The following is a 23,271-nucleotide window of genomic DNA, read 5'->3' as shown; positions in this document are numbered from 1 at the left end:
AAATGTGATTGGGTATCTCTTGGACACGTGGTCCGGGTTCCTTAAAAAAAAAAAAAAAGTGTAAAGCTCCGCCCCCAGGCTCTGACCCCGCCCCCTCTCGCGTCGGCCCGAGCTGGCGCAGGCGCAGTGGCTGGTGCCGGTTGCTCCAGGCGGCGTCAGGGTGAGGTGGCGGTCAGGGCTTCGGATGCGGCTTCCTGGGTCTTCCGTGCGCTGTTCTCCAGGGTCAGAATTCGGCAGGAAGAAAAGAAGGGGCGGGCCAAGTGCGAAAAAAGGGCGAGCTCACGTGGGTATGACGTTGGGGCCCACCTTCCTGCGGTGCGCGTGCCTGTCTGGGCGTCTCGGCCCCCCCCACGGCCCTCCTCCCCCAGCCCCCTGCCAGTTTCTGGTTGATGCTCCTCCGGGGCCTCCATCCGGAAAGGGACGAGGGGGCGGAGAAGCTGGTTTGCCGGGAGCCAGACTGGGGCGAGGAGGTAGGCAGGTGGACGCTGGGCGAGCCGAGGGCCTCTACGCCCCAAGTCCCCAGTTTCAAGAGGGGAAGGTGGAGGGATTTGCAGTTCTGACCTCCATTTGGAATGCTCTTCCCTTTCCCGCCTGGTGCTTGCCTGTTCATTTCTCAGGACTTAGTGGAGGGGGTGGGGGTCACCTCGGGAAGTGCCTGGAGTCTTGCCCTTCTTCCCTCCCAAAGTGCCATTGCGCAGTTCCCCTCCGGGCTTCTGGATCATTAAAGACAGTTAGGAACTGGATAGACTGGCTTTGATTTCTGGCCTGGTCACCCCAGGTGAACTTGGGCTGGTTACATAAAATCTCCAAGCTTCAGGATCCTCATCTGTCAAAAGAATTAATAGTGTGCAGATCATGGGGTTGTGGGAATTAGGTGAGTCAACGCCTTGTAAAAGGCTTCCTGCAGTGCTTGTTTTATAGTAAATGTTCCATAAATACTACTTTCCCATGGGGAATGAGAGAGAAGGATACTCTTTACTTTAGAAAGGCTTTATTATATCAAGCAAGACAGCTTTTGTAATCTTTTTAAAAAGACAGGTATACAAAAAGGGAATGTGGCTCTGGAGGAGATCCACCCGAGTCTAGTTAAAGGAGTACTCAAGAGAAGAGAAAGGTTTGGCCTAGTGATAATGGCTGATATTTGCTTACTGTGTGCCAGCCACTGTGCTATGAGCTTCAGATGCATCACTACCTTTTTTTAATCTTCCCTAACAACCCAGTGAGGTAGCTACTAGTATCCTCATCTATAAAGAGATTGAAGATTAACCACTTGCCCAAATTCACGTAATTAGTAAGTGGCAAGACAGGGATGGAAACCCAGGTCTGTGTATATCTCAGTGCTTTCGATGCCATGTTATATCCCTTTTCTAGTAGAGAAAAAAACAAAAAACACTCCTTTCTCAGACGATTTTTTTTTTCTTCACAAAGTGTTTTTGTGACGTAAAAATTAAATTAAAAATCTGGATCTCAGAGCACCGTCAGTCCAACAAGGATAGAGTATCTGGAATGAACTATTCCAGATTAACTATTCCAATTAACTATTATACCCTGTTCCTAGGAACAGGGGTAACCAACTCACCCTGGTTTTAGCACTGAAAGTCTTGCAAGCCAGGAAACCCCCTCAGTACTGGGCAATCTGGGACAGCTGGTCACCCTTAGGAGTGTTGAATTTCCTGTTGGTCCTTAAATTGATCCTCTCAGGAAAAGTTTGGCATTCACTGAAACTGACTTATGCATGGCCAAGCATTTCTTGTGGGGTTAACTCATTAAGTGAGCTAATAATGTGTTACAAAATAGTGTTTTGGATACAGTGTGCTCAAAGAATGCTATTATTTAAGGGAGAGGTGAGATACTCAATTTATGACAGCATAAAAGAAGGAATATGAGTTAGTAGAAAATTGGTTTTGAGTGTTATGTACTTGTTTGCCTTTGTAACTTCTACTTACTAAAACTGTGATAGCAGAGCCATAGCAGTTGAGGAAAGTCATGCCCAAAGCTGGGCTTATGCAGTTAAAAGCTTGAAACCAGGGCAATGACAAACTGATAGCGGCCACTAGTCAGTTTGTTATTACAACAAAGGGCACTTATAGTGGGTTAGGAACTGCCATGCTGGTAGAAAGCAAAAAACGTAAGGTGAGACATGAGGAACATCAACTTCAGGAAATGCCAAGTTCCTTTTGGGACAAATCTTTGGGGAGGAATTCCACCTCAGGAAGAACTGAACAATGTGAACATTCCTGAGGTCCTGAAGACTTGGTTGCATGAATTGTGCCAGCATTAGGTGATAGAGCCTGCCTTCCTCCCTAGCAACCTAACATGCTCTCCACTGTCTCCTGCATCTTAACCATTCCTGGTCTCCTTGGCCAGTTGTACTGCTGGCTTCTACTTCTGTTTCAGGCTGACTTCTTTGTAAGCATAATCCTCGGACAAATACGAAGCAGTTGTTTAAAAAGAAAAGACCGGGGAGCAAAGTATTGGATTCTAGTTCTGGCTCTGAAACAACGTTTTATGGTCTTTGGTAAGTCTGGATCTTAGTTTCCTCCAAAATAAAATGAGAGGGGATGCATTAAATTTGCTCTCGTTCTGTCATTACATGCATGAATCTGTGATGTTTTCTGGTAGAGCATAAGGAGAAGGAAATGGTACATTCTCTGTGAGCCACTTTAAACCAAGAAGTTATATCTTTGTAGCCTTAGTACTTTATTACAATGTCTATCAGTAACCACTGATGAAATTTGTGTTTGGGATCCCAAAGACCCAGATTTGAATACAGTTACTGGTACTGACTTTTGGTAACTGAGCAAATAGGATTCAAAGCACCTTCAGATCCTCCTCTGCAAAAAACCTAGAAGGAGATTTACAACAACCTTACACCTCTTCAGAATTAATGACTATGGGAAAACATCCAGTTGTGCAGACTAAAGAACTGTGTTGGTTTCAAGATCCTGGATTATCCCAGTTTACTAAAACTCACTTCTTAGGCAGATGCAGGATGAACATGTATTGCTTGCCCTAATCTTAGACAAAAACCATCTAGAATAGACTGTGATTCTTTCATCTGCTTTACTTTGTGATGAGATTGTCCTGAAACCTTTAGCCTGGTACGGTGATTCCTTCTGGCTAATACAATTATCAAACAGGTCTTGCTGCCTTACTTGGCAAGAAACCAGTTTAAGAGCCCACTTGTTTCCTTTCTACAAACCAGGTTGGAGGCAAGTGTCTCATTCTGGCAGCTGAAATCCAGCAGAAATCCTTAGAGAACCATATCATAAAGCCTCATTCTCTTTTAGCTGATTAAAAAAAGAAGGGATGCCTTGGTAGCTCAGTGGTTGAGAGCCTGCCTTCGGCCCAGGGTGTGATACTGGAGTCACGGGATCGAGTCCCACATCCAGCTACTGTGGAAAGCCTGCTTCTCCCTCTGCCTGTGTCTCCACCTCTCTCTGTGTGTCTCTCATGAATAAATAAAATCTTTAAAACAAAACAAAGAATATAAATGTACAGCCCACATACCTGGTGTGTTATGATCCCTTTATTCCTTAGTCAATAAAAAATTCATTCATACTATTGCTCATCTTTAAAAAATATATATCAGAACGTTTCAGAGACATTTAACCATTTGTAATTATAAATTAAGTCATTTTCTTTTCCCCTCACCCTCTACATTAGTGAGATTCTGGGTTGGCACTCCAAAGACCGTTCTGGCCTACATATTTCCTGGGCCATTTCTTCTACCTGGTGAGATAAAAAGCAAGTAAAGGCAGTTTCCCTATCAAGAGCGGTTGCTGCTTTGAAAAAGTCCTTAGGGTCAAATCTCTGGCAACCTGACTCTGAAGCCTGCCCAGTTCAGAGAGGGTCTGGGAGAAAGAGTCAGTTTGCTGCCCTCTACAGGCTGCACTCAGTGAGCTTCGATTGTTTAGAGGAAGAATGGAGGAGTCCTTAAGTATCTGAAAAGAAATGAAACAGGTTAATGCTGAGTAAGCCGAGAGTGGGTAATGATGGTGAACATCAGCCAACCACTGAAAAAACCACAGCATTTAGGGCATGTAAGGATGGTCAACGTATCTTGTTAAATGAAAATGGGATGCGCTAAAATATGCATAGCTTGATTTGATTTTTGTAAAAACATTTAGTTATACCAGAATGTTAAGTTTCGGTTATCCTGGTGGTGAAATAACGGGTAATTTGTATTATATTCTTTTTACTTATCTGTATCATCTAAACATTCTACAATAAATATGTATTATTCTAGTAATAACCTAGTTTAAAAAGTGTGTATGTTGGGGCACCTAAGTGGCTCAGTTGGTTGAGCCTCCAACTATTGATCTTGGCTCAGGTCTTATCTCAAGGTTGTGGGCACGCTAAGCATGGAGCCTACTACTTTAAAAAAAGTGTGTGCAAAGGGGGCTTCTTTGGTGCTAGTCTAGTAGTATTCTGTTCCTTCATCAAGATGCTATGTGTCTTCATCAAGCTGTCCACTTATAGTACATGCACTTCTCTGCATGTATAGTATACTTCAATTTAAAATTGTTCTTAAAGAGTGGTTGTACAGGAACTTTCATTCATTGGTGGGAATCCAAAATGATACAGCCACTTTGGAAGGCAGTTTAGCAGCTGCATACAAAACTAAACATAGTTTTATCGTGCAATTCATCCATCTTGCTCTTTGGTACCTACCCAAATGAATTGAAAACTTAGGCCCACATAAGTTCTCTACTCCTCAAAAACACACACACGTTTACAGCAACTTAATAATTGCCAAAGACTTGGAAACAACCAAGATGTCAGGAGGTGAATGATAAATACTGTGTGAGTGTACAGGGCAAAGGAGACTATGGGAACACTCTGTACTTTCTGCTCAGTTTTAGTGTGAACCTAAAACTCTTCTAAAAATTAAAGTCTCTTTTTAAAAACTGGTTGTACGTCTCTTGGAATATACTAAAAACTATTGAATTGTACATATTAAATAAGTAAACTGTATGGTTTGTGAACTCTATATCTCAATAAAGCTTTTTAAGTGGTTATATTCATAAAGTAGATAAAAAGTACCAACACATGCTACAATATGGATGAATCTTGAAATTACACCAAGTGGAGCAGCCAGGCACAAAAGGCCACATATTACATGAAATGTCTAGAATAGGCAGAAATAGAGTAGTTGTTGGCAGGGACTGGGGAGTGGTGGTGGGGATGGGGAATGGGGAGTGACTGCTAATGGGTATAAGGTTTCTTCTTGGGATGATGAAAATATTCTGGAATTAGTGGTGAAAATGTACAATTTTCTGAGTGTACTATAAAGCAACTTAATTGTATACTTCAAAAGGGTGGAGTTATGTCTCAATAAAGCTGAGTGTGGAGCCTACTTAAAGATTCTTGCTCTCCTTCTCCCTTTGTCCCTCTCTCCTCCCTCCCTCATGAATGAGTGAATGAATGGCACGTGCCTAGATCTGGAACATTATAGCTTAATGCATACTTAAAAATTAATTTTAATTAAGGGGTATCTGGGGGGCTCAGTTGATTAAGCGTCCAACTGTTAATTTTGACTTGGGTTGTGGGATCAAGCCAGAGTGGAGCTCCACACTCAGTGAGGAGTCTGCTTTTCTCTCTCTCTCTCTCTCTCCCCCCCCCTCCTCTCCATCTCCCTCTCCTCCATTTGCCCCGCCCCCACTCACACACACATGCGTGTGCACACTCTCTCTCAAATACGTAAATTGTTTTTCTTTTTTTAAATTAATTTATTTATTTATGATAGTCACAGAGAGAGAGAGAGAGAGAGGCAGAGACACAGGCAGAGGGAGAAGCAGGCTCCATGCACCGGGAGCCCAATGTGGGATTCGATCCTGGGTCTCCAGGATCGCGCCCTGGGCCCAAGGCAGGCACTAAACCGCTGCGCCACCCAGGGATCCCAAATAAAATTTTTTTTAAAGATTTTATTTATTCATGAGAGAGAGGGAGAGAGAGGCAGAGACACAGGCAGAGGGAGAAGCAGGCTCCACGAAGGGAGCCTGACATGGGATTCGATCCTGGGTCTTCAGGATCAGGCCCTGGGCTGAAGGCGGCGCTAAACCGCTGAGCCACCTGGGCTGCCCGTAAATAAATGTTTTAAAAAAATAATAGTCGGGATCCCTGGGTTGCGCAGCGGTTTAGCGCCTGCCTTTGGCCCAGGGCGCGATCCTGGAGACCCGGGATCGAATCCCACATCAGGCTCCCGGTGCATGGAGCCTGCTTCTCCCTCTGCCTGTGTCTCTGCCTCTCTCTCTCTCTCTCTATGTGACTATCATAAATAAACAAAAGTCTAAAATAAATAAATAAATAAATAATAGTCCAGGGGATCCCTGGGTGGCTCAGTGGTTTAGCGCCTCCCTGCGTGGAGCCTGCTTCTCCCTCTGCCTGTGTGTGTGTGTGTCTCATGAATAAATAAAATCTTAAAAAATAATAGTCCATTGGGTGCTGACTCTTGCTTTTGGCTCGGTCATGATCTCAGGTTTATGAGATTGAGCCCCAAGTTCAACTGTGCCCTCAGTGAGTAGTCTGCTTGAGATTTTTCCCCTCTCCCTCCCCTTTTGCCTCTCTCCCTGCTCACATGCTCACACTCTTCTCTCAAATAAATAAAAATATTTTAAAAATAGGGGATCCCTGGGTAGCTCAGTGGGTTAGTGCCTGCCTTCCGCCCAGGGTGTGATCCTGGGGTCCCGGGATTGAGTCCCACATCGGGCTCCCTGCATGGAGCCTGCTTCTCCCTCTACCTGTGTCTCTGCCTCTCAGTCTGTGTCTCTCATGAATAAATAAATAAAATATTTTTTAAAAATAAAAATATTTTAAAAATAAGTGGGGTACCTGGGTGGCTCAGTTAAGTGGCTGCCTTCCACTCAGGTTGTTGGGGTCCTGGGATCAAGCCCTGTGTCAGGTTCCAGGCTCAGTGGGGGAAGTCTGCTTCTCCCTCTGCCCTTCCCTCCCACTCATGCTCTCTCTCAAATAAATAAAATAAAATAAATGAATAAAAATAATAAAAGAATAACAAACTTAGTTTTAATTAAGAATGGCCATACATGGGAACCCTGGGTGGCACAGCGGTTTAGCGCCTGCCTTTGGCCCGGGGCGCGATCCTGGAGACCCGGGATCGAATCCCACGTCGGGCTCCCGGTGCATGGAGCCTGCTTCTCCCTCTGCCTGTGTCTCTGCCTCTCTCTCTCTCTCTGTGTGACTATCATAAATAAATAAAAATTAAAAAAAAAAAAAAAAAAAAGAATGGCCATACAGGGACGCCTGCGTGGCTCAGTGGTTGAGTGTCTGCCTTGGGCTCAGGCCATGATCCTGGGGTCTGGGAATCAAGTCCCACCTTGGGCTCCTTGCAGAGAGCCAGCTTCTCCCTCTGCCTGAGTCTCTGCCTCTCTCTGTCTCTGTGTCTCTCGTGAATTAACAAAATCTTTAAGAAAAAAAAAAAGAATGGCCATACATTAAAAAGCCTAGAACTTTCTATATTTTGTCAGTGCTCTCAGTTGAATGCAAACTGGAAACTGGTATCTAAGAAAGCCTTTAACTTACCTTTAATAGGATTAAAGTGAAAGTCCCAGTTTCTGGCTCAGAAACATCAGGTTGTGGTCAGTGTGGGTCTATCAAAGGCAGCAGTTCTCCACAAGGAGAATCCAATTTCAGACATGCCAAGTCATCCGACCGTGTGGGCCCAATGTTAAGTATTGCAATTGGGAGCTGCTTCTCTCGAGCAGTGAGGATAAACCTGTAACCGGAGTATACCTTACAAGAAGAAGACACAGGTCTCAATGTAGGAAGAGAGAAACCAAATAGGGAGCCACCCCGGGGCTCTCTATCCCACAAAAGGGGCAGTTACCACCCTGACCAAGGCAGATACCTGCAAGGATGATCCCACTACCAAGAGGGAGTCGGCTTCTTTTACACGCCTGCGCACAAAGTCAACCCTGTCAGGGTTCACTGTGTCCCCGAAGAAAACGACATCTGGTTTCAGGGGGCCTCCACATTGAGCACAGGACGGGACCTGAAAGCTCTGTACCTGCTCCTCTGTGAGAAATACGTCACCATCAGGAGCCAGGCCATGGGCCTCAGCACTCCAGGTGGGGTTCAGGGCTTCAAAACGCTCTTGCAACACCCCCCGAGGAATCTGTGCACCACAGTCCAAGCAAAGGACCCTGAAACCAAAGAAGAGGCTGACTGAATGGTTGGTCTGGGGAGGCCTGAAGCTGCCAAAGACGTCTCATCCCTGAGGTTTTTAACTCCTCCAACATTCCTTGCCATTCCTTTTTTTTTTTTAAGATTTTATTTATTCATTCATGAGAGACACACAGAGAGAGAGAGAGAGGGAGGTAGAGACACAGGCAGAGGGAAAAGCAGGCTCCATGCAGGAAGCCTGACGCGGGACTCGATCCCAGGTCTCCAGGATCAGGCCCTGGGCTGAAGGTGGCGCTAAACCGCTGAGCCACCCGGGCTGCCCGTCCTTGCCATTCCTAACAGCCATTCTTTCCCCCACGTTAGGAATCCCTTCTCATGACCTTTTTACCACTTCTCACCTTCCTTCTACTGCCAGCCTTATAGAACAAGTAGTGTACATCTGTTTTCCTTACTTACACTACTCCCTGCTTATCCTCGTGGCTCATTTTTATCCTTAATAAAACTGCAAATGACTTCCTTAGTGGCCAAACCAGTGCTTTTCCCTCTTTCCCTCTCCTTCCCTCTGGGGTGACTGTTGCTGTCCATCACCATCATCTCTTTAAAACTCTCTTCCCCCTTGGTGTCCTTACCCAGTGTCTTCTGTGTCTCTTCTTACCTCTCTAATCATGAGCTCCAAGAGGGCAAGAACTCTCAGTCCTTTGACCACTGTGCTATGCCCACCACCTCGAACAGTGCCCACAGACAGTGGATGTTCACTAAATAGCTGCTAAAAGAAAGAACAAAAGGTGGTTTAGTTGATTTCTTCTCTACTCCTCAGTCTTCCGGCCAGTTTTCTATCTTCTCCACCCTGGGGATGCTCCATTTTCACTGCTGCAATGCCTCTGTGCTAATGGTCCCCTCCCCTGTACAAAACTCCACTGCTTGGGGCAGCCTGGGTGGCTCAGCGGTTTAGCGCTGCCTTCAGCCCAGGACATGATTCTGGGGACCCAGGATCAAGTCCCACATCGGGCTCCCTGCATGGAGCCTGCTTCTCCCTCTGCCTGTGTCTCTGCCTCTCTCTCTCTCTTGAATAAATAAAATCTTAAAAAAAAAAAAAAAAAAAAAACAACTCCACTGCTACTCTACCTCCCAAACTCCCAAGTCCTCTTGACTGTCCCGTCCAGCTTCCCTCTGTCTCTGTCTTCACCTGCCCCTCCCCAACTTCTCCATCACCATCCTTTCTCCAGTTACTTGGGTTGGAACCCTTGGGAAAGCTTGTTACTCATTTGCTCCTTTTTATCTAGTCAGTATCAGATTATGTTGATTATTTTACTTATTAGGCCCCCTAACAAGGGGTGCCTGGCTGGCTCAGTTGGTGGAACATGTGACTCTTGGCCTCAGGGTTGTGAATTTGAGCCCCACGTTAGGTAGAGAGATTACTTAAGAAAATCTTTTTTAAAAAATGGAGGGTACCTGGGTAGTGCAGTCAGTTTAGCATCTGACTCTTGGTTTTGGCTCAGGTTATGATCTCAGGGTCATGAGATCAAGACCCTCATTGGGCTCCCCACTCAGTAGGAAGTTTGCTCAAGATTCCCTCTCCCTCTGTCCCTCCCACCTGTGTGTGTGTGTGTGTGTGTGTGTGCTCTCCTCCTCTAAAATAATAATTAATTAATTAATTAATTAATTAATTCTATCTTGGAAACCCAGCCCCCTATGAAATGAAAAGTCTTAGATTTATTTTAAAATATTTTAAGAGGGCAGCCCGGGTGGCTCAGTGGTTTAGCACCGCCTTCAGCCCAGGGTGTGATCCTGGAGACCTGGGATAAAGTCCCCTGTCGGGCTCCCTGCATGGAGCCTGCTTCTCCCTCTGCCTGTGTCTCTGCCTGCCCTCTCTCTCTCTCTCTCTCATGAATAAATAAATAAATAATCTTAAAAAAAAATAAAATATTTTAAGAGACATGAAAAGGGGATAAATCAGACATCATAAAATCTTTGTATCTGAGTGATGGTATATGGGAGTTCATTATACTACTTTCCTTTTAGGAACATTTGAAATTTTCATCATGAAAAGAAAGTTTTAATGGACCCACGGCCATCATTAACTCTTGAATTCCCCTGGTACCACCTAGATCTAGGTCCTTCAGGCTGACCTCCCTGAGCCACTCTCTCTAATCCTGTGTGACTTTCCTCAAATGCTATTTTTATCATGTTGCTTTCTTGCTCAGAAACCACTAATATTCCCCTTTGGTCTCTAAAGACAGACCCAAATTGCACTGCACTATTTTCAGACGTACCCATGATCTGGGTCTAGACTTCCCAGACAATCTGATTTCATAGTAGTCCCCACAGATGCCAGGCCAGACTCCTCTGGGCTCTACAAGTTCTCTTCATTTTTTTTTTTTAAAGATTTTATTTATTTATTCATGAGAGACACACAGAGAGAGAGGCAGAGACACAGGCAGAGGGAGAAGCAGGCTCCATGCAGGGAGCCTGACATGGGACTTGATCCCAGGTCTCCAGGATCACGCCCTGGGATGAAGGCAGGCGCTAAACCACTGAGCCACCCGGGCTGCCAGTCCTCTTCATTTAGAAAGCCCTCTCCCTTCTTTTGCTAGTCAGACCTGAGCTAGATTTAAGCCCCACCTTTCCTATAAAAGCTTGACCAATTACTCCAAGCTTTACAAAACTTTCTCTGAACTTGCAAAACATGTCTATGGAAGACCTCATAATTTGGGCAACCCCGGTGGCCCAGCGGTTTAGCGCCGCCTACAGCCTAGGGCATGATCCTGGAGACCCAGGATCGAGTTCCGCGTTGGGCTCCCTGCATGGAGCCTGCTTCTCCCTCCGTGTGTCTCTCATGAGTAAATAAATAAAATCTTAAAAAAGAAAAAAAAAAATTTAAAGACCTCATAATTTAACAATTGTGTGAAGTTGTTTATTGTTAAACATTATTATTTTTAGATCCCTCCCCCACTTCAAAGAGATCACAAAGTTCTCACATATAAAATTCTTACATTGGGGCAGCCTGGGTGGCTCAGCGGTTTGGCACTGCCTTCGGCCTGGGGCGTGATCCTGGAGACCCAGGATCGAGTCCCCCATCGGGCTCCCTGCATGGAACCTGCTTCTCCCTCTGCCTGTGTCTTGGCCTCTCCCTCTCTCTCTGTCTCTCATTAGTCATAAAATAAAAAATAAATAAATAAAAATAAAATAAAATAAAATTTAAAAATAAAATAAAATAAATAAAATAAAATAATAAAATAAAATAAAATAAAATTCTCACATTGTATATATTGGTTTGACCCCTCCACACCACCAGGTAGCACACCACATGTTGTAGGCACCCAAGATATATTCTAGATTGGCAGGAGGATCTCTGGGGCTTAAAAATAAGGAAATGGTTTCCAATTAGCTTCAAGTTATTGCCAGGGCTACATGTGTTCATTCCATCAATATTTACTGGTTTCTGACTATATGCCAGACTGTACTGTGTTCTGCGTGTCTAGGACCAGATATCCACCAGCTTATAGCCTATGCTGTTGACACTTTGCACATAGTCCCCTCAAAATACCCTTCAGGCTAGCACACAGTTCTCTTATAAGCAACTTCCTGCATCTCTCTTAGTGTGTTCACTGGCCAAGGAAGCCTTTTCCAGAGCTGCAGAGTCAGTGTTAGGGAATTAATTCCCCTAGACTTACCCTCAACCAATGAGGGATGAGACATGATGGACAAATACCCCAGTTTCCTCAACCTTTAGTGAGACAATTCTGAAGCATGCTCTAAACGGTCAGAGGGCTCCTCAAAGGATCGAGCTTTAGCTTACCAAAGCAGTAACCCATTCATTAATTTACCCTTTTCTTGGCTTTTCATTTCCCCACTGAGTTTGTTCCTCAGTGAGTTTGCTGAGATCGACTCCACAATAAACAACTTGCAGGGGCACCTGGGTGGCTCTGTCAGTTAAGCATCTGCCCTCAGCTCAGGTCATGATCTCCCGGAGTCCTGGAATCGAGCCCCACATCAGGCTCTCTGCTCAGCGGGGAGCCTGCTTCTCCCTCTCCTCCCCCCTTCTTGGGCTCTCTTTTGCTCTCTCGAGCAGGTGCAAATAAATAAATGAAATATCTTTTTAAAGAAATAAATAAAACAACTTGCTCCAAATCCTTTTCTCAAGGCCTAATGAAAACAACAGCGATCAAGATAGCCATGGTCCCTGCTCTAATGGAGCCCACATTTCTGCATTCAAACCATTTAGACCTTCCTGCACCTGTGCATGCAGCCATGGAGTTCCGTCAGGCGCTGACTCCCGGCTTTCGTGTGCAAGGCATCCACATTTTGGGTCACCAGCCAGTACAGCTTTCCGAGCCTTTCCCAGTTGCTCAAAGCCCAATGTGCAGGGTTAGGCTGCAGGGAGGAGAACCGAGGCCAGCCTACAAAGTTTCTTGCCCAGTACTGCTGGCGGATTGGAGCACTCCGTAGAAAATCCCCATGCTGGATGGGTTTCTGCTTAGTGCGAGCATAAAGTCCCACTTTTTCTGACCTGTAGTCTGGGATCCCCGACTCAGTGGAGATTCCTGCCCCTGTCATCACTAGGAGTCTCTTGGAAAGAGTGACGAAGCGCTGTAACTCTTTGACCTTCTCAGGGTCCAGAGGAGGACTTGATGGCACAAAGAACCCAATGGATCTGCGTGAGTACTGCCTGCTGATGTTCACCATCAAGAGGCCTTTTGGTGCCTTTAAAGTCAAACCCAAATTCATCCTCGTTCTACAGAGAAAGAAACCTGATGTGAGAAACTTGGTTTTAAAAACTAAAGCAACAACAACAACAACAACAAAAAACTGAGGCAACCATCAGCTGATAAATGGATAAACAAAATGGGGCTTATCTATACAATGAAATGTTATTTACCTATAAGCATGAAGTTCTGATCTATGCTACAATGTAGATAAACATTAAAAACATTACGTTAAGGTGACACCTGGGTGCAAGGAAGCCCAATGTGGGACTCGATCCTGGGACTCCAGGATCACGCCCTGAGCCAAAGGCAGATGCCCAACCTCTGAGCCACCCAGGCGTCCCTCCTTCACCTATTAGTTTCAAAGATTTTATTTGTTTATTTGAGAAAGCAAGAGAGAGCATTAGCGGGGGTGGGGGTGGGGTGGTGTAGGGAGTTAAGGGGAGAGGAAGACTCCCTGCTGAGCAGGGACCCTGACACAGGGATCAACCCCAGGACCCTGGGATCATGACCTGAGCTGAAGGCAGACGTTTAACCAACTGAGGCACCCAGGCACCCCTCTCCTGCACCTATTTCACCAACCTTTTCATCCCTTCTCCCCTGTGGCAACCACTAGTTTTTTCCCTATATTTAAGAGTCTGTGTCTCTCTCTTTTTTTTTTTTTTTTAATTAGCCGACATGTAGTACATCCTTAGTTTCAAATGTAGTGGTCAATGTCTCTTTTTTGTTCATTTGTTTCGTTTCTTAAATTCCATACATAAGTGAAATCATGTGGTATTTGTCTTTCTTGGACTTATTTCACTTAGCATTATATCCTCTAGATCTATCCATGTTGATTGCAAATAGCAAGATTTCCTTCTTTTTTTGGATGAATAATATTTCTGTGCATGTATTGACATTTTCTTTATCCACTCATCTACGAATGTATTGCTTCCATCCTTGGATTGCTTCTATATCTTGGCTATTGTAAATAATGCTGCAATAAACATAGAGGAGCATGTATCTTTTCAAATTAATGTTTTTGTTTTCTTTGGGTAAATACTCAGTAGTGGAATTACTGGATCATATAATAATTCTATTCTTAATTTTTTTAGGAACCTCCATTCTGTTTTCCACATTAGCTGCACCAGCTTGCATCCCCACAAACAGTGCATGAGAGTTCCTTTTTCTCCACATCCTCGCCCACACTAGTTATTTCTTGTGTCTTTGATTTTAGCCATTCTGGCAGGTATAAGGTGATATCTTATTTATAGCTGAAAAGTAAAGGAGCACCTAGGCATTAACCATCAATAGCTTCCTCCACTTTCAACATCACAAAAAAGAGAGTCTGGTCCTCCCTATTGGCAGTTAATCTTTTTTGCTCCTATATATATAAAGAGTGTATATTGGGGGGGGGGCTCTTTTGAATATTTTAAAGACTTAAAAGATATGATCAGAAAAGTGAAGAGAAAGGGGCGCCTGCCTGGCTCTGTTGGTTGGGCATCTGCTTTTGACTCAGGTCGTGATCTCAGGTTCCTGGGATTGTGCCCTGAGTTGGGCACCCTGCTCAGCAGGGAATCTGCATCTCCCTTTCCTTCTGAACTTCCCCCCTAGTCAGGTGCACATGCACACTCTCTCTCAAATGAATAAATAAAAAAAACCTTTTTTTTTTTAAGTGAGGGGAAAAAAAAAAAGAACAAACAGTTTGAAGAGAAGCTAAAATGTGGAATGTTTCACTTTAAAAGTAGATAATCGGGTAGCCCTGGTAGCTCAGCGGTTTAGGGCCTGCCTTCAGCCCGGGGCATGATCCTGGAGACCCCTGATTGAGTCCTGCGTCAGACTCCCAGCATGGAGCCTGCTTCTCCCTCTGCCTGTGTCTCTGACTCTCTCTCAAGAATACATAAATAAAATCTTAAAAAAAAAAAAATAAGGTAGATAATCCAGATCATACTATTTCTGGTGGCAGACTGTATGCTTTTATGAACAACCTACTGATAATGAATTAGTGACTTCGGTATCTTGAAGGATGGCACCCAAATAAACATCTTTCACTGAGTGCCTGGGTGGCTCAGTTAGTTAAGTGTCTGCTTTGGCTCAGGTCATGATTCCAGGGTCCTGAGAGCAGGGAGTCTGCTTCTCCCTCTCCTTCTGCCCCTCCCCCTGCTCATGCACTCACACTCTGTCAAATAAATATCTTTATTTTTATTTATTTTTTATTTATGATAGTCACAGAGAGAGAGAGAGGCAGAGACATAGGCAGAGGGAGAAGCAGGCTCCATGCACCGGGAGCCCGACGTGGGATTCGATCCCAAATCTCCAAGATCCCGCCCTGGGCCAAAGGCAGGCGCTAAACTGCTGCGTCACCCAGGGATCCCTCAAATAAATATCTTTAAAAGAAGAGTATCTTTCACTGGAAATGTACACCTTCCACCCCCCCCCCACACACACACACATCTAGAGTATATTTATAATTTTACTTTGTAATTCAAGTCAATCTTTTGTATAATTTGGGAGACAGTGAGCTAGCTCAGGATCTGAGAACTTAAGAATGTAGTGAACACTGGGGCTCCAGGCTTATAGGAAAACTAACTCTTGCCAGGCTTGTGCTGGTAAACTACCTTCTCCCACCACTGTCTCCCACCCCCCCAAAAAGGTACAAGAAAATAATGCCATCAAGGCCAATTTCAGGCTACCAATGGTTTAGCAATTGGCTAGCAAGTCCCTGAATATTTAACAACTGGCCCTCACCAGTAAAAACTAATTCCAACACACCTTCTTGAGTCTAACCCAAAACAACAAGGCTATCTTTTTATTATCTTTTTAATAATTTTTTTGGTCAAGAATTTCTAATACCTTTCACAAAATAAAATCTCCACACTGGACTATTTCATAACAGCCCAAGTCAAACTTGTCCTTTTGACCTCTTAAGAACCTACAATCAGGATCGAGTCCCATGTCCAGCTCCCTGCATGGAGCCTGCTTCTGTCTCTGCCTCTCTCTCTGTGTCTCTCATGAATAAATAAATAAAATCTTTTTTAAAAACAAACAAAAAGGGCAGCCCCGGTGGCGCAGCGGTTTGGCGCCGCCTGCAGCTCAGGACGTGATCCTGGATACCCTGGATAGAGTCCCACGTCAGGCTCTCTGTATGATGCCTGCTTCTTCCTCTGCCTGTGTCTCTGCCTCCCCCTCGCTCTGTCTCTATGAATAAATAAATAAAATCTTAAAAAAATAATAAAAACGGGATCCCTGGGTGGCGCAGCGGTTTGGCGCCTGCCTTTGGCCCAGGGCGCGATCCTGGAGACCGGGATCGAATCCCACGTCGGGCTCCCGGTGCATGGAGCCTGCTTCTCCCTCTGCCTATGTTTCTGCCTCTCTCTCTCTCTCTCTCTCTCTCTCTCTCTCTGTGACTATCATAAATAAATAAAAAATTAAAAAAAATAAAAAATAAAAACAAACAAAAAAATCCCTACAACCAGAGCTCTCCTATGCCATGGCCATCAGATGGAAATGAACTTAAAATGGTTGCTGAATCTGCCAAGGATTTCTGCATCCAAGAAAAGCTGTACATTTTTTATTTTAAAAAATGGCGCAAGGGACTCTAAAAATAAAAATGTCTATTTTTAAAAGGGAGTGGAGGCCCCTGAGTGGCACTGTCAGTTAAGTGGCAGATTCATGGTTTCAGCTCAGGGCTGATCTCCAGATGGTGAGACTGAACCCCAAGTCAGGCTCTGCACAGTGTGAGGCCTGCTTAAGATTCTCTCTCCCAGGGCAGCCCGGGTGGCTCAGCGGTTTAGCACCGCCTTCAGCCCAGGGCATGATCCTGAAGACCCGGGATCCAGTCCCACATCGGGCTCCCTGCATGGAGCCTGCTTCTCCCTCTGCCTGTGTCTCTGCCTCTCTCTCAGTCTGTGTCTCTCATGAATAAATAAATAAAATCTTAAAAAAAAAAAAAAAAAGATTCTCTCTCCCAGTGCTTCGGTATAGTTAGTTAAGCGTCCATCTTCTGCTCAGGTCTTGATCCCAGGGTCCCAGGATGGAGCCAAACACATCAGGCTCCCTGCTCAGTGGGGAGCCTGCTTCTCCCTTTCCCTCTGCCTGCTGCTCCCCCTGCTTGTGTTCTCTGTCAAATAAATAAAATCTTTTTAAAAATTCTCTCTCTCCCTCTCCTTTTCCCTGCCCCTCCCCTGAGCACAAACTCTCTCTCAAAATAAATAAATAATAATAATAATTAATAATAATAAGGGAGTGTAAAATAAAAGTTGGTGAAGCAGGATTCTAGCATAACGTGAGGCCTCTTCTGCTTTTCCCAGCAAAATCTCGCTGGTCAGAAATTGTTTCTTATAAATCTCAAAAGATTAATGGCCTACTACCAATATTTTTTAAATCCTTTAATAACTCATTGTTATTCCATCTATGACTACATCTAAAGACGTCTCCATCTGAGGACTACCTTTATAAATGCGGTTACTCCCATCCCTTGGGAGACCATCTGTTCCATAAACCTACTTCCCATTTTATAAATCAGAAGTATTTCTTGAGAAACTAAAGAGCAGGGACGTCTGGGTGGCTCAGCGGTTGAGCGTCTGCTTTCGGCTCAGGATGTGGTCCTGGAGTCCCGGGATGGAGTCCCACATGGGGCTCCTGCATGGAGCCTGCTTCTCCTCCCTCTGCCTGTGTCTCTGCTTTGCCTCTCTCTGTGTCTCTCATTAATAAATAAATATAATCTTTAAAAAACAAAAACAGGGCGGCCCTGGTGGCTCAGCGGTTTAGCGCCGCCTTCAGCTCAGGGCGTGATCCTGGAGACCGGGATCGAGTCCCATGTCGGGCTCCCTGCATGGAGCCTGCTTCTCCCTCTGCCTGTGTCTCCGCCTCTCTCTCTTTCTCTGTGTTTCTCATGAATAAATAAATTATTTAAAAATAAATAAATAAAAATAGAAAACAAAAACTAAAGAGCACATGTGAATTCTAGTGTGCCAGGTGCTGACGAAGTCGTTACTCATTTTTCAGATGTATGATTTTTATGATTTTTTATTCATTAACGTAACGAAGCACATGCATATCTTTTATTCTATTTCCCCCATATTCTTTCAGTTTACCCTTAATTGCAAACACTGCTACTTGGGACACAGCACAATAGTGACACCTGGAACGCCATTCTACCCCAGCTTTGTAGCTGTAAAAACAAGGCTCTGACATATTCCTTAACATAATGCAGAAATTCTGTAGTGATACGCACCCCCTAAGTAAACATTATCATATATGCTTGGCTTTCCAGACCTAGATCCAGGACGCCGATTTCTCTCAACATTCCATAGCTAGTCTGGATCCCTGAGCCAAAGGGCTCGGGAAACCCTGCCGAAAACACGCTCTTTGAGAACAGCAGCTCTCCGCCAGGTACCACCAAAGTCAAGGAGTTAATACGGTACCCCTTACAACAACCCCCCTACGTCTAGAAACCCGCAGCCCACGCAGAACACACTCACCTCTCTCAGTTGAAGCGACACTTTACGACTGACGACGCAGCTGCCTGGCTACTTTTGCATTTGGGGAAATGTAGTTCACGAGGCGGAAGTGATGCTTGATAAACTACAAGTCCCACAATCCTCTGGGCTTCACTGTTCAGGAGCCCAGATTGTCTAGTACTGCCTCCTGTCTGGTTTTCGTGGCCAGAGGTTTTGAACTTTGGTTGGAGATAGATCGCTGTCTCCTAAACTAACATTCAGCATCCCTTTAAGAGAAGTGGTTAGTTTCCATAACAGTGTGCTCGGTGCAAAATAGTACATCCAAAAAGCACTAAGTTAGGAATTCATTGTTAAGGTAGAAGCTTTAATAATGGATCTAGATTAGGGACGCCTGGGTGGCTCAGCGGCGGAGCATCTGCCTTCAGCTCAGGGCGTGATCCGAGGTCTGGGAATCGAGTTCCGCATGCGGCTCCCTGTGAGGAGCCGGCTTCTCCCTCTATATCTCTGCCTCTCTCTGTGTGTGTCTCTCATGAATAAATAAATAAAATCTTTTTTAAAAAATAAAAAAAAAACTAATGCCTACGTCTCATTTACAGAGATTCTGACTTAATTGGTCTAGGCATCAAGTTGGTTTACAAACTTCTTAGTTGTTTCTAATATGCAGCCGATGAGAACCTTTGTGCTCTTGCATAACCTAAATTAAGATACCAATCAATTTGCATTTAGAACATAATCAAAGGCCAGCTAACTAGGACCTTGAAGACCACCTAAGAAATAGCTTCCCCTATTTTACTTTATTTTATTTTATTTTATTTTATTTTATTATTTTATTTTATTTTTATAAAGATTTTATTTATTTATGAGAGACACACAGAGAGAAGCAGAGACCGAAAGAAGCAGGCTCCTCGTAGGGAGCCTGTTGCGGGACTAGATTCCCTACTCGGGATCACACCCCTGAGCAGAAGGCAGCCACACAACCGCTGACCCACCAAGGCACCCCACTTCCCCCATTTTAAGATGAACTGAAGCCCAGAAGAGTATTGTAAAAGCTGGAGTCCGAGTTTGACTCCTGGTCCTCTCGTTGAATGTGTGGAGGTAAATATTGGTAAAGTCACCCAGTTCAGTAGTTTGGGAGAAGTACCTCCAGCAACAGCTCAGATAGGTCACCTTGCTAATCACTTGACATGACAGCTTTTTGTGTCTTACTTAACCTGACCACACTGGCTAAAAGAAAGGACCAAAATGTAGACTGAAAATTTTTACTAAGTCAAAAAAAAATTGTAATCAGGAATATTTTCTGCATCTATGGGTGTTTCACCAAAACCTATTGAAATGCCAAAACACTGATGTTCCCCCAGCCAAATTTTGTTATAAAAAATTTCCAACCCCCAAAAAAAAAAAAATTCCAACCCATATTGTTTTTCAGCTTGCCAAGTGGACTGAGCACCATTAATTGAGAGACTGCTAATACAGAGCTATTGTGCTTTTAGGTCCCAAAGAATCTCAGGTTCTGGGGAGAAATGAGCTGACTTTTCCATTTCTCTTAGTGCTGGAAACTCATTCCATGGAGGATGAAGTCATCCAAGGCAGCTGGTCAAACACACAATTTCACCACACCAGGAATTAATGACTAAGTCATTGATTGGATCAAGTAAAATAATCTAAAATCAATCAAGTTGCTAGTCCTTTTTTCCACTAATTTTTCCTACCCTGTGGAAAAAAACATTGGTTACACATCAGCATCCAACAGAACTTTTTAAAAAGATTTTATTTATTTGAGAGGGAGAGAGTACAAGCAGGGGGAGGAGCAGAGGGAGAGAGAGAAGGAGACTCCCCTGCTGATCAGGGAGCCAGATGGAGAGGGGGCCTCTATCCCAGAATTCTGGGATCACACCTGAACCAAAGATGGATGCTTAACCGACAAAGCCACCCAGGCACTCCCAAACAGGACTTTTAAAGATATCATTTTTGCAACTAGATGATGACTGTATGAATGTTCACTGAGCAATACTTTGAATATTTCATGTTTGAAATTTTTTAAAGATTTTAGGAACATCTAGGTGACTCGATCGGTTAGTTGGCCAAGTCTTTTTTTTTTTTTTTTAAGATTTAATTTATTTATTCATGAGAATACACAGAGAGGAGAGAGAGACAGGCAGAGACACAGGCAGAGGGAGAAGCAGGCTCCATGCAGGAAGCCTGATGTGGGACTGGATCCCGGGTCTCCAGGATCACACCTGAGCTGAAGGCAGCACTAAACCGCTGAGCTACCTGGGCTGCCCTACTTGGCCGAGTCCTGATCTCAGTTCAGGTTTGGGCATTTATTTTGTTTTGTTTTGTTTTTTACTTAAAGAAAAAAAAAGATTTTATTTATCCATTTGACAGCACAAGCAATGGGAGTGGCAGGTAGAGGGAGAAGGAGAAATGGGCTCTACAGGGAGCCGGATGCCAAGCTTGATCCCAGGACCCTGGGATCATGACCTGAGCCACCCAAGTGCCCTCAGTTCAGGTCTTGACCTCAGAGTTGTGAATTCGAGCCCATGTTAAAAAACAACACTTAAAAAAACAACAACTATAGTTTATTTGGAAGTAACCTCTACACCCAAAGTGGAGCTCAAACTTACAACCCTGAGATCATGAGTCTCTTGGTTTAGCAACTGAGCCAGCCAGACACCCCTCATGTTTGAAATTTTTTATAGTAAGATGTTTGGGGGAGTGGTTGAGTGTTTGCCTTCGGTTCAGGTCAAGATCCCGGGCTAGGATCGAGTTCTACAGAGTTACCCACAGGCAGCCTGCTTCTCCCTCCGCCTATGTCTCTGCCTCTCTCTCTCATGAATAAATAGAAGCAGGCTCCATGCAGGGAGCCCGATACGCCACCGGGGCTGCCCTATATAAAACCTTTAAAAATAAAATAAAATGTTGGGAGGGGGCCCCTGGGTGGGTCATCGGTTAAGTGTCTTCATTTGGCTCAGATCATGATCTGAATCCTGGGATCAAGCCCCACTTCCAGCTTCCAGGGCAGGGGGGAATCTGCTTCTCCCCCTCCTGCTGCCCCTTCCCTCCTCTTGTGCTTTCCTTCTTTCTCTCAAATAAATAACATATTTTAAAATAAGTAAATAAAACCTGTAAAAATGTAATAAAATGGGAAAATGTCACTTTCTTGGAGACTTCTGTTTACATCTTAGTTACAATAATAACAATAATAAAGAATTACCATATAATCCAGAAATTCCACTTCCAACTATACACAGAAAAGAGTTGATAACAAGGACTCAAACAGATACTAGTATGCCACTGTCATGTAGAAGGATTATTCACGATAGCCAAAGGTGGAAGCAATGTGAATTCATAGAATAATGGATGGATAATAAAATTCCATAAGTAGAATATTAGTCAGCCATAAAAAGGAATGAAATTCTGATATATACTACAACATGGATAGACCTTAAAACATGCTATGAGGGATCCCTGGGTGGCGCAGCGGTTTGGCGCCTGCCTTTGGCCCGGGGCGGGATCCTGGAGACCCGGGATCGAATCCCACGTCGGGCTCCCGGTGCATGGAGCCTGCTTCTCCCTCTGCCTGTGTCTCTGCCTCTCTCTCTCTCACTGTGTGCCTATCGTGAGTAAATTTAAAAAAAATAATAAATTTAAAAAAAAAAAAAAAATGCTGTGAGAGAAGCCAGACAGGTGTCTGGCTCCATGGGAAGAACATGCAATTCTTTGATCCAGAGATCCTGAGTTCCAGCTTCACATTGTGTATAGAGATTAAAGAAATAAACCTAAAAACTTCCCACAAAAACAGACACAAAAAATAAAATATTGTATGATTCTACTTATATGAGGTAGTTAGAGGAATCAGATTTGTAGAGTCAGAAAACAGAAGTTGCCAGGTGCTGGGAAAGGGTGGAATGGGGAGGGCGTTAGTGTTTAATGGGTACAGAGTTTCAATTTGGGATGATGAAAAAATTTTGGAGAGGTAGAGTGATGAGGGTAGCAAAGAACAAATGTACTTACTGCTACTGAACTGTATATTTTAAAACGGTAAAAGTGGTAAATTTTGTTATATATCGGTTACCACAATTTATTAAAAAAAATAAACAATTTTGGAGATGATAGTTACGTTGTGAATCTGTAGAGAAGCGAGCAGCATGCTGACGCAGCGCATTTTTCATCCGTCCCAATTCACTCTATGAATGAAGCGATTAGCATGTTCCGTCCCATAATGCTTTGCTTTATGCTCCATCAGAACTTAGTTACGTGATACCAAGAAAAGAAACCTTTGGAAACAGCTTATGCATTTTTGGAAGATCTTCATATGATTGTTTAATTTCCAACCAGGCAATAATTAGTGATTTTTTCCATGAGACTCAAACTCGCCTTTCTGTAATAGGAACCTTGCCTATTGGGGATGATGAGCGGGGGGCGTTGCTCTTCAGCTTTGCGCAGTGGCAGTATCGTAGCCAATGAGGTTTATCCGAGGCGCGATTATTGCTAATTGAAAACTTTTCCCAATACCCCGCCGTGACGACTTGAAATATAGTCGGCATTGGCAATTTTTGACAGTCTCTACGGAGACTGATTTATGATGTTTTCAAAAAAGACAATACTACTTTGAGGTCATATATTCGGCGATTCAGCGTAAGAAGAGTTCCGAGCTCTTAGTGATGCTACCGTGAGGTTTTTCTGTGCGTATGGTCCGTGTTAGAAGTCGGATTAGGGGTTTCCTGCGTCGCGTTAGTTACATTTTGTTTTTCCCTCGTTTGTTCCGTTAGCCTTCGAGGTTGTACAAATGCTTCCTGCAACTTTTGCCCGCCGGTCCGTCTGCACCTACGCCCGCAGCTGCTCTTTCTTAGGTTGGTTCACTCGCCCTTTCCCTGCCTTCCGGCTGCTCAGGGTATTTTTTTGTTTTTTGTTTTTACTCAAAATTCAACTAACCTGGCCGTCTCTGTGATGTCATGAAGATTTGCATAATATTACCCAGC

General features: G+C 44.2%; 1 protein-coding gene, 1 long non-coding RNA gene and 1 other non-coding gene across 11 annotated transcripts; 2 read left to right on the top strand and 1 right to left on the bottom strand.

The window, feature by feature from the left end:
* Nucleotides 1-91: 91 nt before the first annotated feature.
* On the top strand, nucleotides 92-5,365 carry LOC118352366 (uncharacterized). Of its 3 annotated transcripts, none has more exons than XR_004809383.2 (3): nucleotides 100-287; nucleotides 2,368-2,518; nucleotides 3,206-5,365. It is a non-coding gene; the product is annotated as an uncharacterized LOC118352366 (long non-coding RNA). The 3 variants fall into 3 exon arrangements; XR_004809384.2 differs by having other exon boundaries at nucleotides 103-287; nucleotides 3,291-5,365; XR_004809382.2 differs by having other exon boundaries at nucleotides 92-287; nucleotides 2,368-5,365.
* Nucleotides 975-23,228, bottom strand: SIRT4 (sirtuin 4). Of its 7 annotated transcripts, none has more exons than XM_035706341.2 (6): nucleotides 22,410-23,228; nucleotides 12,380-12,877; nucleotides 11,402-11,500; nucleotides 7,868-8,162; nucleotides 7,543-7,752; nucleotides 975-3,944 (listed from the first exon to the last, which is right to left on the bottom strand). In XM_035706341.2, the coding sequence occupies exons 2-5, from the start codon at nucleotides 12,868-12,870 to the stop codon at nucleotides 7,600-7,602; spliced, it is 1,038 nt and encodes a 345-aa protein (XP_035562234.1). In that variant the 5' UTR covers nucleotides 12,871-12,877; nucleotides 22,410-23,228; the 3' UTR covers nucleotides 975-3,944; nucleotides 7,543-7,599. The 7 variants fall into 7 exon arrangements, with proteins under 7 accessions (XP_035562234.1, XP_025329965.1, XP_025329968.1 ...); XM_025474180.3 differs by lacking the exon at nucleotides 22,410-23,228 and adding an exon at nucleotides 18,311-18,463; XM_025474183.3 differs by lacking the exon at nucleotides 22,410-23,228 and adding an exon at nucleotides 18,311-18,463 and having other exon boundaries at nucleotides 7,543-7,735.
* Nucleotides 22,724-22,864, top strand: LOC112677038 (U4 spliceosomal RNA). Its single transcript, XR_003146809.1, has one exon. It is a non-coding gene; the product is annotated as a U4 spliceosomal RNA (small nuclear RNA).
* Nucleotides 23,229-23,271: the final 43 nt, after the last annotated feature.

The sequence above is a fragment of the Canis lupus genome, chromosome 26, assembly GCF_003254725.2.
Source record: "Canis lupus dingo isolate Sandy chromosome 26, ASM325472v2, whole genome shotgun sequence".
NCBI lineage: Eukaryota > Metazoa > Chordata > Mammalia > Carnivora > Canidae > Canis > Canis lupus.
This window is presented reverse-complemented; position numbering and strand designations above follow the sequence as displayed.

What these genes read in the sequence shown, in the direction of transcription:
- SIRT4 (XM_035706341.2), bottom strand. Translation starts at nt 12,870, where the DNA reads ATGAATTTGGGTTTGACTTTAAAGGCACCAAAAGGCCTCTTGATGGTG. An exon ending in CTCCATGGCTGCATGCACAG is followed by an intron (nt 11,501 to 12,379) that starts GTGCAGGAAGGT and finishes CTTATTTTTAAG; the next exon opens with CCCCAGAGATCCTCCTGCCA. An exon ending in GTCAAACCAATATATACAAT is followed by an intron (nt 8,163 to 11,401) that starts GTGAGAATTTTA and finishes CTTTGGTTTCAG; the next exon opens with GGTCCTTTGCTTGGACTGTG.